The sequence below is a fragment of the Callorhinchus milii genome, unplaced genomic scaffold, assembly GCF_018977255.1.
Source record: "Callorhinchus milii isolate IMCB2004 unplaced genomic scaffold, IMCB_Cmil_1.0 Scaffold4, whole genome shotgun sequence".
Lineage (NCBI taxonomy): Eukaryota > Metazoa > Chordata > Chondrichthyes > Chimaeriformes > Callorhinchidae > Callorhinchus > Callorhinchus milii.
The window spans coordinates 48,154,432-48,171,615 of record NW_024704745.1 but is presented as its reverse complement, the minus strand read 5'-3'; the positions used below and the strand labels follow the sequence as shown (position 1 = coordinate 48,171,615).

General features: G+C 44.9%; 1 protein-coding gene across 1 annotated transcript in view; it reads right to left on the bottom strand.

Annotated features, from left to right (window-relative positions):
- Positions 1–13,055, bottom strand: part of dock9b (dedicator of cytokinesis 9b) — a 148,008-nt gene extending 134,953 nt beyond the window's left edge. The window contains exon 1 of the mRNA XM_042334262.1: positions 12,879–13,055. Within this exon, the coding sequence (XP_042190196.1) occupies positions 12,879–13,040 (162 nt within the window). The 5' untranslated portion in view covers positions 13,041–13,055. The remainder of the gene's footprint in view (positions 1–12,878) is intronic.
- Between the last annotated feature and the right edge of the window lie 4,129 nt (positions 13,056–17,184).

The following is a 17,184-nucleotide window of genomic DNA, read 5'->3' as shown; positions in this document are numbered from 1 at the left end:
GAACTTAAATTCACAGCAAGAAAGATTTTCTAATAATTCTTGCATTTAGCATTGTGCCTTTCATGTTGGAAGGACATCTCAAAGGGTGTGATGTCCTTTACAGGATTTGGTGTGAAGTTGAGTGACTGTATAACAAATGACCAATTTTACTTTGGGGATTGTTGGCAGGACAGCGGAAGAAACTCCCTTCTAACACAAAAACACCAAACCAATTGACGGCAGTTTGGTACCTTTCCCAGTTTTGATTTAAAAAATCTGCTTTCCCCAGCTGAGAGAAGAAACACAGCAATTCCCTTCCACTGACCAGATTTAATTACTAAAACAGTTGTTCAATGACAGTGCACACAACACTTATAGATTCACAAGTTAACAAAAATCAGGTCTAAAGACCCAATGTTATCCTTATCCATTTCATTCCAGTACAAAAAGAATATAAATCTAAGAATTTATTCTACCCAAGTGATATGTTAACAACTCTTCACTGTTTCTGAAAGTGGCAATGGTTTTACCTTATGTGACACTGCAGTGAATAACTAACAATACAGTATAATCCCTCTGCTGAGCATCATCAAAAGTGTTACAGCAGAACACAACAGAAGTGCCTCATATATAATCCTTGGTAAATGCAGATAAACAAATGCAATTACTTGAAACAAGTTGAACTTAAATCACTTCACTGAACCTCACTTAAATTAAGCAGATTAGCGTTTCTAAATTCTGTATGAATTAATCTAAACTGACTTAAGTTATGTATTCAAAATATGCTTTCAGCAAAGGAAATGCAATGTATCCAAATCACTAGCCACAGCTATTTTGGTGGGAAAAGCAGGGAAAAGAATTGAAAAAGAGTGTAGGTTATTGGATGCTTAATCTTATCAGATACATATGACACTAATTTAAATGGTTGCATTGTGAATGGTGTGCTCCAATAGATAAGAGTATCTGCATTTTCTGAAAATGCAACTTAAATCAGAAATTAGTTTTCATCATCTCGGTTATAACTCTGTCCCTCTAATTAAACGGCTGCGTTAAGTTAAACTGAAGGCTATCAGACACTCCCACAACCATGTGAGAAATGTTCCCATGTGCACAAAAACAAAGACAAAAATCTCAGATAATATGTTTTACATAACCAGTTCTTCAACTAGGATAGACTGATGCAATTCAAGTAAACCCAGGCAATCCCCAGGAAAAAGTCAAATATGCTCATATTTCATTACCCTTTATACTTAAGTCATTCGGTTAAAATAAAAGGAAAGTAACCTTAGACAAATAAATATTTGTGCTTTCTTTACAAGCTTCAATATGAAAGTCCGAACAATAACCATTCCCAATTCCAGTCTTGGTGCTGTGCAACCTACACACACACTGAGGAGAGAATAAACTCTTTCATACTCCTCCTGCACAGAATCTACACAAATATGCAAAGCTTTCCAAGAGGAGGAAGAGATGCGGAGCAAATATCCACCAACTACACTGCAACTGAGAATCTTAGCAATTACAGCACAGAAAGGAGCTATTTGGCCCATTATGCGGGTGAAGGGTAGCACACTCCTAACTTCTAACTACCTTTATAGGTCTGTAATACCTTGAAGTAGTATTTTGCATTTAAGTTGCCCGACAATATTCTAGTTTTGAGGGAATACAGAATTTCCTGGAGAATGACCTACGCTAAATAGTAGTGTAGATACAAGATCTATACCCGTATAATGAGGTGAACTAACTGAACAAGTGGGTCACTTAAACATCGGGCCTCGAAACCCGAGCTTTGGAAAGAAATTTGGCAAAAATTGCGATGACCCCACAAACTCTGGCAGCAGAAACCAAACCAGAGAACACTTTTCTGAGCACAACTCGGAAACTTTCTGCAACTCTCTCTCTCTCTCTCTCTCTGTCTCCGGCCGTGGGGGAGGCTGAGCGATCCGGTCAGAGCTCCACCAACATCGGATGCAGCAACTTCCCCACTGCTGGAATTGCTGCTTTCTCCCGAGCAAAAGCAGATCTATTACAGCCCTGAAGCTCACACCGCAGGGGCAACGCACACAGGGAGAGGTGGCTTGGGGGCAGGTGGGGGGCAGTCCTGGGGGGGTCGACATGCAGCCAGAGAAATGCACAGAGACAGACAGACAGAGAGACAGACAGACACAGAGAGACAGACAGACACAGAGAGAGACAGACACAGAGAGAGACAGACAGACAGAGAGAGAGAGACAGAGAGAGAGACAGAGAGAGAGAGAGAGAGAGACAGACAGAGAGAGAGAGAGAGACAGACAGAGAGAGAGAGAGAGACAGAGAGAGAGAGACACACACAGACAGAGACAGACAGACAGACAGAGAGCCTCAGGTGTGGTTCACAGCCCCGCTGTGCTGTGCTGTGCTGCGCTGTCCCGGGTTACGGGCTGTCTGTCCCGGGTTACGGGCTGTCTGTCCCGGGTTACGGGCTGTCTGTCCCGGGTTACGGGCTGTCTGTCCCGGGTTACGGGCTGTCTGTCGGGCGGCTGTTGAGACGCTGTTATTCAGATGCAATCTCAACATCGCAGCGAGAAGGGCTTTGCCCCGATTTCCTCCCGACTTACTTCCAGGCACTTGCTGCCCCCCGGGTCGCTGGTCGGCACCTGCCCGTTTTCCAGCTCGGGCTCCCCGGCCCCGGCCCCGGCCCCGGCCCCGGCTCCTGCCCTCCCCCTGGGCGGCCACTCTGCCGGCGGATCCCTCTTGAACAGTCGGCGGTTCACTCGGCTCTGCATAGCGCGGGGACTCGGCTCCGGACAGCGCACAGTGCAGCGGCCGCTCAGCATCGCTCACCAGCGGGGACTGAGCATCACAGGCTGCAGCCGCCCCGCCCCCACCCACCCACACCAGCCCCCACCCCCGCCAGCCCCCCCCAACACCAGCCCCCCCCAACACCCCCCCCCCCACCAGCCCCAACCCCCGCCAGCCCCACCCACACCAGCCCCCCCCACACCAGCCCCCCCCAACACCCCCCCCCGACCCCCCCCCCACACCAGCCCCCCCCACCCACACCAGCCCCCCCCACACCAGCCCCCCCCACACCAGCCCCCCCCACCCCCAGCCCCCCCCCCCGCCAGCCCCCCCCCAACACCCCCCCCCCCACCCACCAGCCCCCCCACCAGCCCCCACCCACACACCAGCCCCCCCCACCCACCAGCCACCCCCCCCACCCCCACCAGCCCCCCCCACCCACCAGCCCCCCCCACCCACCAGCCCCCCCCACCCACCAGCCCCCCCCACCCACCAGCCCCCCCCCCCCACCAGCCCCCCCACCCACCAGCCCCCCCACCCACCAGCCACCCCCCAACACCCCCCACCCCACCCCACCAGCCCCCACCCACACACCAGCCCCCCCCACCACCAGCCACCCCCCCAACACCCCCACCCCACCTACCAGCCCCCCCACCCAGCCCCCCCACACCAGCCCCCCCCCACCCACCAGCCACCCCCCCCCCCCCCCCACCACCCCCCCCCACCCCACCCACCCACCCCCCCCCCCCCCACACCAGCCCCCCCCACCCACACCAGCCCCCCCCCCCCACCCACCCACCCGCCCCCCCCCCCACCCACACCAGCCCCCCCCCCCACCCACACCAGCCCCCCCCCCACCCACACCAGCCCCCCCCCACCCACACCAGCCCCCCCCCCACCCACACCAGCCCCCCCCCACCCACACCAGCCCCCCCCCACCCACACCAGCCCCCCCCCCACCCACACCAGCCCCCCCACCCACACCAGCCCCCCCCACCCACACCAGCCCCCCCCCACCCACACCAGCCCCCCCCCACCCACACCAGCCCCCCCCCACCCACACCAGCCCCCCCCCCACCCACACCAGCCCCCCCCACCCACACCAGCCCCCCCCCACCCACACCAGCCCCCCCCACCCACCAGCCGCCCCCCCAACCCACCCACACCAGCCCCCCCCCCACCCACCAGCCCCCCCCACCCACCAGCCACCCCCCACCAGCCCCCCCCCACCCACACCAGCCCCCCCCACCCACCAGCCACCCCCACCAGCCCCCCCCCACACCAGCCCCCCCCACCCACCAGCCCCACCCCCCACCCACCCACACCAGCCCCCCCCCACCCACACCAGCCCCCCCCCACCCACCAGCCGCCACCCCCCAACCCACCCACACCAGCCCCCCCCCACCCACCAGCCGCCACCCCCAACCCACCCACACCAGCCCCCCCCACCCACCAGCCGCCACCCCCAACCCACCCACACCAGCCCCCCCCCACCAGCCCCCCACACACACACCAGCCCACCCCCACCCCCACCCACACCAGCCCCCCCCCACACCAGCCCCGCCCCCACCAGCACCAGCCCACCCCCACCCCACACCAGCCCCCCACCCCCCCCACACCCCCCACACCAGCCCCCCCCCCACACCAGCCGCCACCCCCCCAACCCCGCCCCCCCACACACCCCCCCCCCCACCAGCCACCACCCCACCAGCCACCAGCACCCCCCACACCAGCCCCCCCCCACACCAGCCGCCACCCCCCCCAACCCCGCCCCCCCACACACACCACACACACACACCCCCCCCACACACACCACACACACACACCCCCCCCACACACACCCCCCCCCACCAGCCACCACCCCACCAGCCGCCACCCCCCACACCAGCCCCCCCCACACCAGCCGCCACCCCCCCCAACCCCGCCCCCCCACACACACCACACACACACACCCCCCCCCACACACACACACCCCCACACACACACACCCCACACACACACACACACCCCACACACCCCCCCACACACACACACACCCCCCCACACACACACACCCTCACACTCCCCCCCCACACTCCCCCCCCCCCCACACCCCCCCACACTCCCCCCCACTCCCCACACACACCCTCCCCCATACACACCCTCACATTCCCCCCCCATACACACCCTCACACTCCCCCACACACACCCTCACACTCTGCCACACACACCCTCACCCCCCACACACTCCCCGCCCCCCACACACACCCTCACACTCTCCCCTCACACACACCCTCATACTCCCCCCCACACACTCTCAACCCCTTCACACACACCCACACACACACCCTCACACTCCCCCCACACACACCCTCCCCCCACACACACCCTCACACTCCCCCCACACACACACTCTCACAGCGCCCCCCCACACATCCTCACACCTCCTCACCCCCCCCCCCCCCCCCAGCACTGGATCAGATGTCACTTAATAATAATAATAATAATCCTTGCATTTGATATAGCGCTTTTCACGTCGGGAGGACGTCCCAAAGCGCTTCACAGAACACACTGTAAAGTGAATTGACTGTATATTTGTGGGCGAACGCGGCAGCCAATTGCGCACAGCAATGTCCCACAAATAGTCGTAGATTGAAAATGACCAATTTATTATTGTTTTTGGTTTTGGAGGGATTATTATTAGGCTCTGTGTGGAGTAAGGAAACTTGCCCAAGGTTTCGCTCTGCCTGGAATTGAACACAGGTCTCTCGCTTGCAAAGCGAGTGCTCTAACCACTGAGCTACAGGAGTCTACTTTACACTATGTCATTCCGAGTCCCAACGTGGGATTCGGGCAAAAGTGCTACACAGTGCCAAACAAGTGCTACCACTGCGCCAGGCTGACACACTTGACCATCTTCCCAACACCCCCCACCTTGTCCTCCACCCGTCTTGATTCCAACCCCCAGCTTGGGTGCAAACCCTTTACTGTCCAGAGCCTTGGGTATTCATTCTGACGTGAAGCTCGCTATACAAATGCAATTTGTACTGTTGTTGTTGAATTAAAGGACAAGCATTAAACCCCCACCGAAGAAAATCTTTATTGTAACACACAAGAAAATTATAATTTTCGCATTTGATAAAGCGCCTTTGTTGAGACGTCTCGAAGAACTTCACAGAATATATTGTAAAGTGGATTGACTATATTTGTGGGCGAAACTTGGTAGCTAAGTACACACAGCAATGTCCCATAAACAGATGTCAACTTTTTTTTGAGAGATTATTATTCCCGGAAAGCAATCCGCCAATTGACTAAACAACCGGGTTCCTCCCTGCAGACCATAGTCGAAGAGTAAAGAATTAAAGCTGCTCTTTAATGAGATTTATACAACAACTGAAGTTTTCAGGTTACAGGGAATTAATAGTAATAACAGGCCTGTGGAGTAAGGAAACTTGCCTAAGGTTTCCAGGGAATCGTACCCGGGTCCTCTCACTTGCGAGATGAGTGCTCTAACCAATACTCAACAGGAAACTACCCTCTCTGTCCCAAACCTCCTTTGACAACTTTCTTCGCTAAAACTTTTAATTCAACATCAACACTTGCATTTATAAAGTGCCTTGCGTGCAGGGTAACGACTTGCAGCACTAAACAATAATGGAGTTTGATGCCGGGAGAAAGGGGAGGTGACCAGAGCAGGTAAGCTACAGTCAAAAAGGAAAGAATTTGTCTTCAAATATTCTGTAAAGCTGCTCTTTAATGTGGTTTCCAACAACTGAAGTTTTCAACGTTGCTGAATGCAAAATATTATAAAACAAAATTGAAAATAGTGGCCAAAAGCTCAGGTTACAGGGGATTTATAGTAATAACCCTTCACTATGTAGAATTTTACACAGAACTTATTTAACGACATGGTCTTGGTACGACAATCAAATTAAATTGTACCCTTTATGATAATTCAACTAATTTTCATATTAAATAAATTACAGGGAAATGTTCGAGTTTACCTTCCTGCAGAAGTTATGAGCCTTAAACAAGCATACAAGTTACAAGTATGCAGAAAGAATACAGTTGATATCACACATTATTTCCCCCTCAAACATGAACCAGAAATGTGAAAAACAACCCTGCAAACATTTCACCAGTATTTCTGCCTTTAAAAGGTAATGAGGCAACAATATTTTATGCTATCTTAAAAGATGCTTTTACAAAAGTTGCCTTCAGTCCCTACATTTCTACTGTATTAAAGTACATGTATCCCCCCTCCCAACCACCCATACACACACACACAAGAAACTCTTATTGTTATGCATAAGAATATTATTCTAGGTATCCCAATACTATGTTTTCAAATCCAGATTCAGCAATCATTTTGAATACATTATCCAAGGCAAATAAATTATCCTTCAGATGTCATATCGTGCCTTTCAAGTTACTTTACACGATTTACTGTAAGGTTCATTGACTGTATTTGTAGAAAAATGTGGAAGGTGAGGGCCTGCCTCACGCCTGCTAGGATCAGGGACTATATACTGAGGGACAAGCTGAAGTTCGGCTCAACCACGACAAAGGCCAGATGGAGCCTGACCCCGGCAGGAGCCGCTGCAGCACAAACCACTCAGGGTGCACGCACCGAGTAACCCACAAGTGCACACAAAACTGACTGAAGTAAGGGTACAGAAGGACGCTCGAGATGTAACCAAAGAGCGTCCCGAAAATGTACGTATGGTAATCGTGTATGTGTACGGTGCACATTGAGGCGCCTTCCCAAAGCGACAAGTGCACCTTATCATGGTGTGCGCGGGCGCATACATAGATTTGGTGTACACAGGGACGACTCCCATCTGTGTTAAAGGGAGCGTCCCAAAAAACATGTGCACAACCTATAATAATAATAATCCTTGCATTTGATATTGCGCTTTTCACGTCGGGAGGACGTCCCAAAGCGCTTCACAGAACACACTGTAAAGTGAATTGACTGTATATTTGTGGGCGAACGCGGCAGCCAATTGCGCACAGCAGTGTCCCACAAACAGTCGTGGATTGAAAATGACCAATTTATTATTGTTTTTTTTTGGAGGGATTATTATTAGGCGTGTGGAGTAAGGTTTTGCCCTGCCTAGAGTTGAACTCAGGTCTCTCACTTGCAAAGCGAGTGCTCTAACCACTGAGCTACAGGACTTCATGTTACATGTTTATCTCTAAAACTTTGATGCATTTCAATCAAATTCTAATTCTTCTGAGTCTGAAACCTTTTAATGCCCTTACCTCAAGTAGCTCTCCAAGTGGGGGAGAGGGCATTGCCTGATAATTAAACTGTAAAATGATTATTTGGAAGTTTTATCAACTCACAAAGATCTCTTTCGTTTTTGTGTATGGAATAAACATCAAAGAAGTAATTTACTGACACAGAACACATGATGACGTTGACAGAGGCATTACCATCATCTATGTTGCACAAAGACCACACCCACCACCAACAACTTGCATTTATATAGCACCCCTCACGCGGGTATCTTCCCAGAGCTCTTGACAGTGGCGGAGCACAATGTCGAGGAGAGGGGGAAGGTGACTGTAGGCACAGTCAAAGAGGAAAGTCTTCAGGTACAATCTGAAGATGAGGAAAGAGGGGATAAGGCGGAGAGATAAAGGAAGAGTGTTCCAGATTTTTGGGGTGTTGTGGCTGAAAGCGCAGCCAATACTTTTAACAACAACAATAGATTATGCTTGTTTAGCGCCTTTCACACTTAAGAGTGTGATCGTCACCAGCAATATGAATTTGACAAGAACCTACCAGTGGTCAAAGCTGGCTCACTGCATGAGTCAGGTCCGTGCTCCACGGGCATGTGTGCCTCCTGTTTTACAACAGTGATACCAACAATACAACAACAAAATTACATTTGTATAGTGCCTTTCACGTCGGGAGGACGTCCCAAGGAATTGAACAAAACTTATCAGTTAAGCCAGTTAATTCCACCCATTTACCCAGTAAAAACATAACCTGATCGCTGCAGTAAGTATACAGCAAATCCCGTGAGGACTCGCTGACTGAGTCAGGGTGGAGCCCTGCATGCTAGAATTAAATCATAAATCCTCTTAATTAGTAAAAATAAATCTATAAACATTCCTCTGCGAGACGTAGGCTAGGAGTTTAATAGTTCCATTTCCTGAATGTACGTATAAAGCATTTCTGTGATAAATAAGAAAAGGATGCTCATAAAAACACAGGCAAAAGCAGGAAATTACCGAGGAAGCTTTTCATATAAATAGTGCAAGCTCTAGCTCCATTTAGCATAGGAGGCATGAAAGTAAAAGCGTGTAGGCTGTTTAGTTGGTATCCTGTGATTTAGACGTAAGGACTCAAAGTGTCTAGGGTATTCAATTCTGGTGTTGAAAGAGATCATGACAGCAAGATCTAATCTTTTGCTCTCATACATTCACGTATGCTCTTGCAGTGGGGGAAGGTCACTTGAAATCCATCAGAAGTGAAATCCTAAATAACCATTCCTCTCCCTAGCAACTATCTCAGTCTCCTCCTCACCCTTCCCTAATTTAGCTAACAAAGACACAAATTGAATCTGTGATATTGGTTGTGTGAGTAGCTCAGTGTTAACAATGAAATGGGGGGGGGAGGTGGCGTTGCCATATGCAGACATCATAATAATCCTTGCATTTGATATTGTGCCCTTCATGTCAACATGATAAAGCGCTTCACAGAATATACTGAAATATATAGTACTGTGTACTTTGTGAGCAAATGTGGCAAGTTTGATCTTTTTGAAAAGTGCCATGAATGCTTTAATCTCCACCTGAGCATGCAGACCGTATATCTCAATTACCTCATTTTTAGGTCTCATTCAAAGGATGGCACCTCTGACACTGCAGTACATCCCTAGCACTGCATTAGACGTCAGCATAAACTATATGAGTTTGAAGTCCCAATGTGGGGCTTGAACCCACAATCTTCTGACTCAGAGGTGAGAGTGCTCCAATTTGAGCCAGGCTGACATCTAACACCCATGAGGATACCAACATGAGAATATAATCAGAATTCCCATTTGTCCACTGTATTTAAACAAGACAATTGTAGATAAGAAAACAAGACACCACCAGAAATGGCATGGTTTAAGGCAGAACAGTTCAAGCCTTCCTGTGGGACTCCAATTGTGTACTTCATTGTGGAGCCTCCAAAGATTAAATTACTGAGACTGAACAGGTATTGAGCTTTTGCAGTGGAAAACAAAATGTTAATTCTCCCTCTACAACAAAATGGTAAAAAAAAGTCATACATAGCTATAAAGTAATTTGCTGCAAGTAACCTTGATGTAATTTCAGACACAGCTGCCCTAACAATAGCTCTGTGTGTGCATTTACAATCAGTTCCAACTAAAAATGAGAAACGCCCTAATTGTAATCTCTGTTCCTTTACTGCCCTGCAGTGCATGGTAACATAGGCATGTGGTTTGTAATCTGATCTGGTTGAAAGCATGCCCTGGTTCAAGAGAAAGACATCCAGCAGAAATCAGACGTAAACTGCACCAAATGAAATTAAAAACCCCAAATAAAGTCATAGGGATTCAGAAGAGGTAACTGTGTTACTTTACAATATACAGTAAAAATAGATGTGAATGGAAATTTGAAAATTATAATCATGAAATTCTACTTATAAAATGAAACTAACAAGCAAAGCAGAAAAATGCCATCATCATTCACTACAGCAATGCTTTAAAAAAGGTGACGAAATATTGTTCACAGACAGTTGGACTGATGAAACTGCAATCTCCCAGATACTTGCAGGAAGATAGAAAGCAAACAGCTCAATTGTTCAAAGAGGAGTGAAAATACCTGGCTGTCATTAAAAGAACAATGCATTGTCATTGTAACAGTCAACAAAAGAGCCTTTTGCCCTCAAAATGTGCATACCAAACTGACATTAATTATATAGTGTGCTGCAATATAAAATGTAACCCAACCAGTTGGTGGTCCAGCAACATTACCTAATGATCCAAATTAAATAGTAATGTAAACATATAAACACAAAAATAATTCTTTATCTCTGCATTTTTAATGTAATGATGCAGATCCTTTTTACTGAATTGTATTAAATCTTTCGAAAACAATTCCGGATCCTATGAAAGTCACATTTAATGTTTAACCTCATTTGGATTATATCATGTTTCTTTGGTGGAATTCAAGGTTTGGGTTAGTTAAGCAATACACATACTGTAATACTGTGAAATGGGTGCCGAAATTTAACAGGTATTGAAAATCAACCCACTCTAAACTAAACCCCATAGAGTGCTTGTGATTTAGCACGCTATGGATTATGTGGCACAGAGATGTGCCACATAACATAGAGTTGGAATGGAAAATTAATAAATATTGCAGAAGAACAGAAACCACAGTCTTACAACCACAAAACTTTGACAACCGTACAAGTAGCAGAGATTTTCATAATCGCACACAATACAAGAAGGATATTCTCATGGGAAACATCATCAATGCAGAGTCATGATAGAACCCTCACCCTAATGCAGCTACAGTTTTAAGATGCAGTAATGCCAGATTATGATAATGGCTGTGTTTTTTAATATTCATAATAATAATCCTAGCATTTAATATAGCGCTTTTCACGTCTTCTATATGTCTCAAACCACTTCACAGAATATACTGTAAAGTAAATTGACTGTATATTTGCAGGCAAAATATACATCCATATACTTATAATTTATCAAAATACCTAGGTATGTAAAATGGGTACAGTTTGAAAGTAACATTCTTAACAGCAATCAAACATCCCTTTAAAACAATCTATTATTGGAATTATGAATATCAAAGGACACTGAAGCACAGCATCAGCTTCCTTCCAATGTGCTATTTAGAAGCCTTGATATACAAACTAGGACATATTAAAGCAACTTGCCAATAAGGTTACCTCAAAATTCTACAAATAAACTGAGAAATTATTTACTCAGGTATGCATTTTGGTAGGTTTTCAAGTTGATATATTAATGACAACAACTTGCATTTATAATAGCGCCCCTCATGCAGGGTAGCGTCCCAGAGCACTTGAAGGTAACAATGTACCAATGTAACTATATTTAAGTAAAAATAAAAATGACATTATAGCTTTTCATTAAAAATATAATTGTAAACCAATGCGATTGTTACAAATAATAACATTTGTAACATGAATTAAAGCTATGTTTACTATTGTTCATTAGGTATTGTTACACAAGTGAACTTTCGTAGGTCATTGGACTGCACTGAGTCACAGAATCACCCAACTTCCTTCCAATATGGTACTTAGAAGCCTTGATATACAAGCTGTGGGCACATGAAAAGAACCGGTTATAAAGTGCACAGGCTTTGGATTTTCCAATAAACCCTATGAAGTGCTTTGAAATGCACTTCCAACATGAAAGGTGCTATGTTAAATGAAAGGATCATTATTAGGAATTGCTCAAAAGGGTTAACCAACACCAAATTGATAGATTACTGTTTAGGTCTCGTCTATTTGCCTCAGTTATCTTTCTCAGGGCACACAGATTTTGGAATGCTAGGTTTATTATTAAACATACAGTCAAATCATTGAATAAAACAATCACATTTTGGTTTGGGTGGTCTTTAGAGACATGTGATTAGTTTAAAGCAGATTCATTAAATCTATTTAATCTAAAACAATCACTAATATGTATGATCTTTGAGACAGGTTTAACGGTATAGTTGCAGACCTATTTCCCTAACACCTTAAATAAAGATATGTTCTGGCAAAACCTTCATTGAAAATGGCACTGGCAGTACATTTTTGTAAAGAAAACCAATGTTGAAAATTATACTGATTTTTTTTAATTCCTGAAATTTATATTTTCACTCATTTAAAGAGACGCTATTGCCAGTCAATATATCAGCTGAATGTTTGGCTCGATTGCATGCTGAGCTGACAGATATATTTCCAAGCTGCTAAAGGTAAAATTAATGCATTCTAGAACTTGCAGATATAGAGCTCCAATTCCAATTTACAAGGATGAATGTATAGTATTAAAGCCAATATTTAAGTTATAAAATGAACAAACATCATCACTTCTGAACAGATTCCACTGCTAAATGCTATACAGCAATAATAAAATTTCAGTGTTTACCAAAGCTGAATGGGTCGGTTTACTTGTCTCCTCACGAACCAAGCTCTGAACTGTATTATCCACAGATGTTTGCTGTATCTGCTGTTTGCAAATATAACCACAATTTCTCTCAACGACAGTCCGCAAACCTTCAAACAGAATGATACTGGTAGTACAGCCCATTGCAACTGAATGTGAAGCTTTACATTATCAACAGTGCTTGCTCCATGTGGTTCCCTGTCTGCTAAGATTCTTCAGCAAGGCAAATCGTTATGCACTATGCATTGCTCCCCCATACGATAAAGCAGCTAAATTTCTTCGGAACCTGCTGGCAAAATGAGAAGCTTTCTCTCCCTCTTTCCCCCGTTTAGTCTCCTTTAACTAGATAGAACAGCGACACTTTTCCAGAAACAGATCGAACAACAAACAGACTCAGAGATGGAAGGCTTCGGAATAAAATCACAGGCAGGCACACTGCAGTAAACAAACAAGCTGGCAAGAGACAAGGCTTTCCTCGAGGAATTCAAAATGCAACAGCTTTAGTGAGCATCAAACCAAAGCAAAAAATTTGTATTTTGACCGAGTGATGTAGCCTGTTCTCCGATGCAACTAAAATCACTGTCTCCCAGAGATGTTCAGAGATGATGCAAACACTGCCTGTGCCTCTGCATCTACCTCAGTTTGGCTGCTGTGACGATCAGATCCCAGCAAGCTTTGCAGAATTTTAATATGAACCTACATCTCCATCTCTTTTGCTGACCTAAATGCACAGCCATTCCCGATTTTCAATACCACTGGGAAAGGTTTGCAAATGGGGCTGAAGGAAATTGATGCAAATAAATAACTCTGCAGCTGTTATGCAAGGATGTGAGCAATTTACAGTATTTTTTTCTCTCCCTCCCACCCAAACCTATTCAAACAAAATAAAATGTGGAAGCATTTCTCTTTTCATGAACCACCATCTTTGGAGGCAAGTACCTATTTTTTTTAAAAAAACAAAAAACAGAAGTGCCAACATTCATTGGAATATTGTATAGCACTTTTATAGCAACTTCATTGCAAAAAAATTTACAACTAGCTAAACTAGTTACATTACTTATATTTGTGAAATCCTTTTCAGTTTCACTCCTTCTCTCCTGCAGGTTCCAGTTGGGCCCAGAAGATAGTCTCAGGTTTATAGAAGATATGACACTCTGACTGATTTTGTTACCCTCTCATTCTTCAGTCCAGACCCAGTGGCCAATTGTTGAGCTCTACAAGTCCTCTGCTATCAGATAAGGCAGTCACCCATGATCCTGTTTTAAGCTGATATTAAAATGGGTGTGTGACACTGTTTCAAAGAGGAAGAAGGCATTCCTCTGGTGTCCTGACCAATATGTCTCTCATCTAAATTCAGTAAAATACTCATTTATTGGTTATTGCTGGTACAGATTAGCTGACCCCACAAACAGACTGAGAGATGGAAGGCTTCGGAATAAAATCACAGGCAGCTAATCTGACCCCACTTGCATCAGTCACTACAATTCAAATTTAACTCATTGTGTGAAATGTGTTGAAATTATATGATTCAAAATGAAAGTACAGGACTCTTAGCTAAATTAACACAGGCTGATATTTACTCCTAGGAGCTCTCTGGACCACATGGCTTAGTACCCCATCAAATACTGACCAAAGTACCCACTATATCAGTGAGGGCAGCCCACAATATTTTGACAAGAAATGAACAGCTTTCTCAGTCAAAATATTTTCTGTGTGCTTTAAGATGATTATCGACATATACAGAGAGTACTAAATTCCAATCCAAAAGGAGAAATGATGCTGGTTGCTCGTACCGAGGATCCAGTGAGAAACTCACGCAATGCACAACATGGTCGATTGCACAACTCATTCATGTTAATTTGTTCATTCAAATGTAAAAGCAGTTGGATGGGTTGAGCATAACAGGGACTGAAACCAAATCGAGAGAAAAAGAAGTTTAATAGAATGTTTACAAATGAAACAAAAATCCCCATCTTGAATACTGTAATATCCAATGGACAATCTCATCTATAAGCACACTCAGGTTAAAGAAATGACAAATATTTATTTGTGAGTTTTCAGGAAGATTCTAATTGCATCCCACTGCTATGATAACACCAGCTATAATTCAAAGGTCTGCAAATTAAACCTGTAGCCCCTTACAAATGCAAGCAAACAGTCAGGAATTCACCTTACATGAATAAACAAAACTAAGGAAACAGATCTGTGATAAACATTCAGTGAGGGAATGAATGCCACCTCATCTCCCTAGACAGATATCTGGGAAACATAACCAAGGTAACCTGGAATTTCGCTGCAGGCGGAAAGGTTTTCAGGTGCTATTTACAAAACCAATAGACAAATAAGACTAACCTAATCTTGGCTACAACACAGTGGTTCAGTGGATTACAACAGTTCATTTCACATGTGGATAGCAGGTTGTTCAACCACATACAGTAACTTATTCAAGGTGACAATCTCAAGAAAAGGTGTCAGGGAGACTTGCTGTTTGAACAGTCTGCTTCAAAAACCTATGTTATTGAGATTCAGCAAATCCAGTTTTAAGATTCAAATTTCCATGTGTGGGTGGACCTTAACTAGTTCAACAGTCCTAAGCTTTGCTTCTCCCAGTGGCATTGCTTCTCTGCATGGCATGATACTGATTCAATCCTTGCTTTGTGCTAAATTAGACAATCTCTGTTGGGATAGTCGTGGAGGCCTCAATTGGCCTCAATTACAATTGGCCTCAATGTCTGAGGTTTGGGGTGGCAGGTGAGTTAAAAGTCAGGATCCCAGTCCTGATCACTGATGGGAAAAAGAGAGAGAAAAAAAGAGAATCGATTTGTGGATAAGTTAATGAATTTGATGTAACTCCCAATCATAAAGACTTGTACTCATTGTCTATGCTCTGATTGGAAAAAATAGCTATTTGGGGAAAGAATCAAAACTACTCATGGAGAAAGTGAAACTTCAGCACGAGAGACCACCTTCAGGAAAGCAGAAAAGAAGGGGAAGTTTGGCCCCTGCCTATCCCATCACACAGCCTATTAAACTGGAATATCAGTTCTGACCTCTGCAAAAGGGCAGTAACCTTGTTAAATTAAGGCTTTTGCCTCGAGGATTATTTAGTTACAAGTTTCCAACTACAGGCATTTGACTCTCTATCGAAGTGTCCCTTTTGTACCAATGAATGGTAGTGTGTTTTAAAACGTTGAGCCTCAGGTCACAAATGGCTATTTTCTGAATGTGATGCTACAATATATTTTGCGAAGCGCTGTGAGATGTCTCGAAGACATGATAAGGCGCTATATCAAATGCAAGGATTACTATTATTACTACACATGACTGTAGTAATGATTGCTACACATGACAGGTCTGTTGCTGTATGAATTCCCTACATCAAAATTTTGCAGTGCATTATATAGCCTTAACCAAACTTGAAATAGCAAGACAGATTCTAACTTAAACTGCTGAATTGAACAAAAACAGCTACTCTCTACAATCTCATTAATTCTACTGTGTGAATGAAAGTTTGTTATGACTAACATTTTATTTATTTTCAGATGGAACCACAAACTATAAAAGAGTCAATACTATAAACATGGGGGTGGGAGGGTGATATCCAAGTTAAATACAAGATTGTAATAAAACAGGAAAAAAAAATCCTTTTAATTTGGTTTTAACTCACTTTAGTTGGTCAAAGTTGATCAGTGCTGAATCTGACTCGAACACGTAGTCGGTTTCCACCATTTAAATTTGCAGTACTGAATTTAGTACCATAATTTAACTACTGAGTCATTTAGTTTTACTGTCTTTTTGCAACACAAGACAGTGAAATGCTATAAATTAATCACAGTAAACTAAACTCCTAATAATAATGTTGTGCTGTGAACATTCCAGCCACATGTATTTACAGTAAACTTAACTCCTAGGGAAAAGGACTCGGTGACAAGTTATCAGAACTGGCGAGTTAGGCATATGTTTACATAAATAAATGTGGCCGGGATATTGACAGCATGATGATTTAAGTGGTGGTGACAAGACTGGGTCAAGTTATGAGGAGTTTACTTAGTTTACTTATATATGTGCCTAACTCACCACTCCTGATAATTCGACACTGAAACATTTTCCCTTGGAGCAACAAGTTATCAGAAGTTTACTATATATTAATATTTGACAAACACAACATACATTATATTGTACTACCTGCACATCACTAGCATCTGTTCACTGTTCTAGTGCAGTCATTTGACACAGTCAAAACCAAAGTACTCTTCATCATTATTCTCAACCTTGCCTACAACAGGCA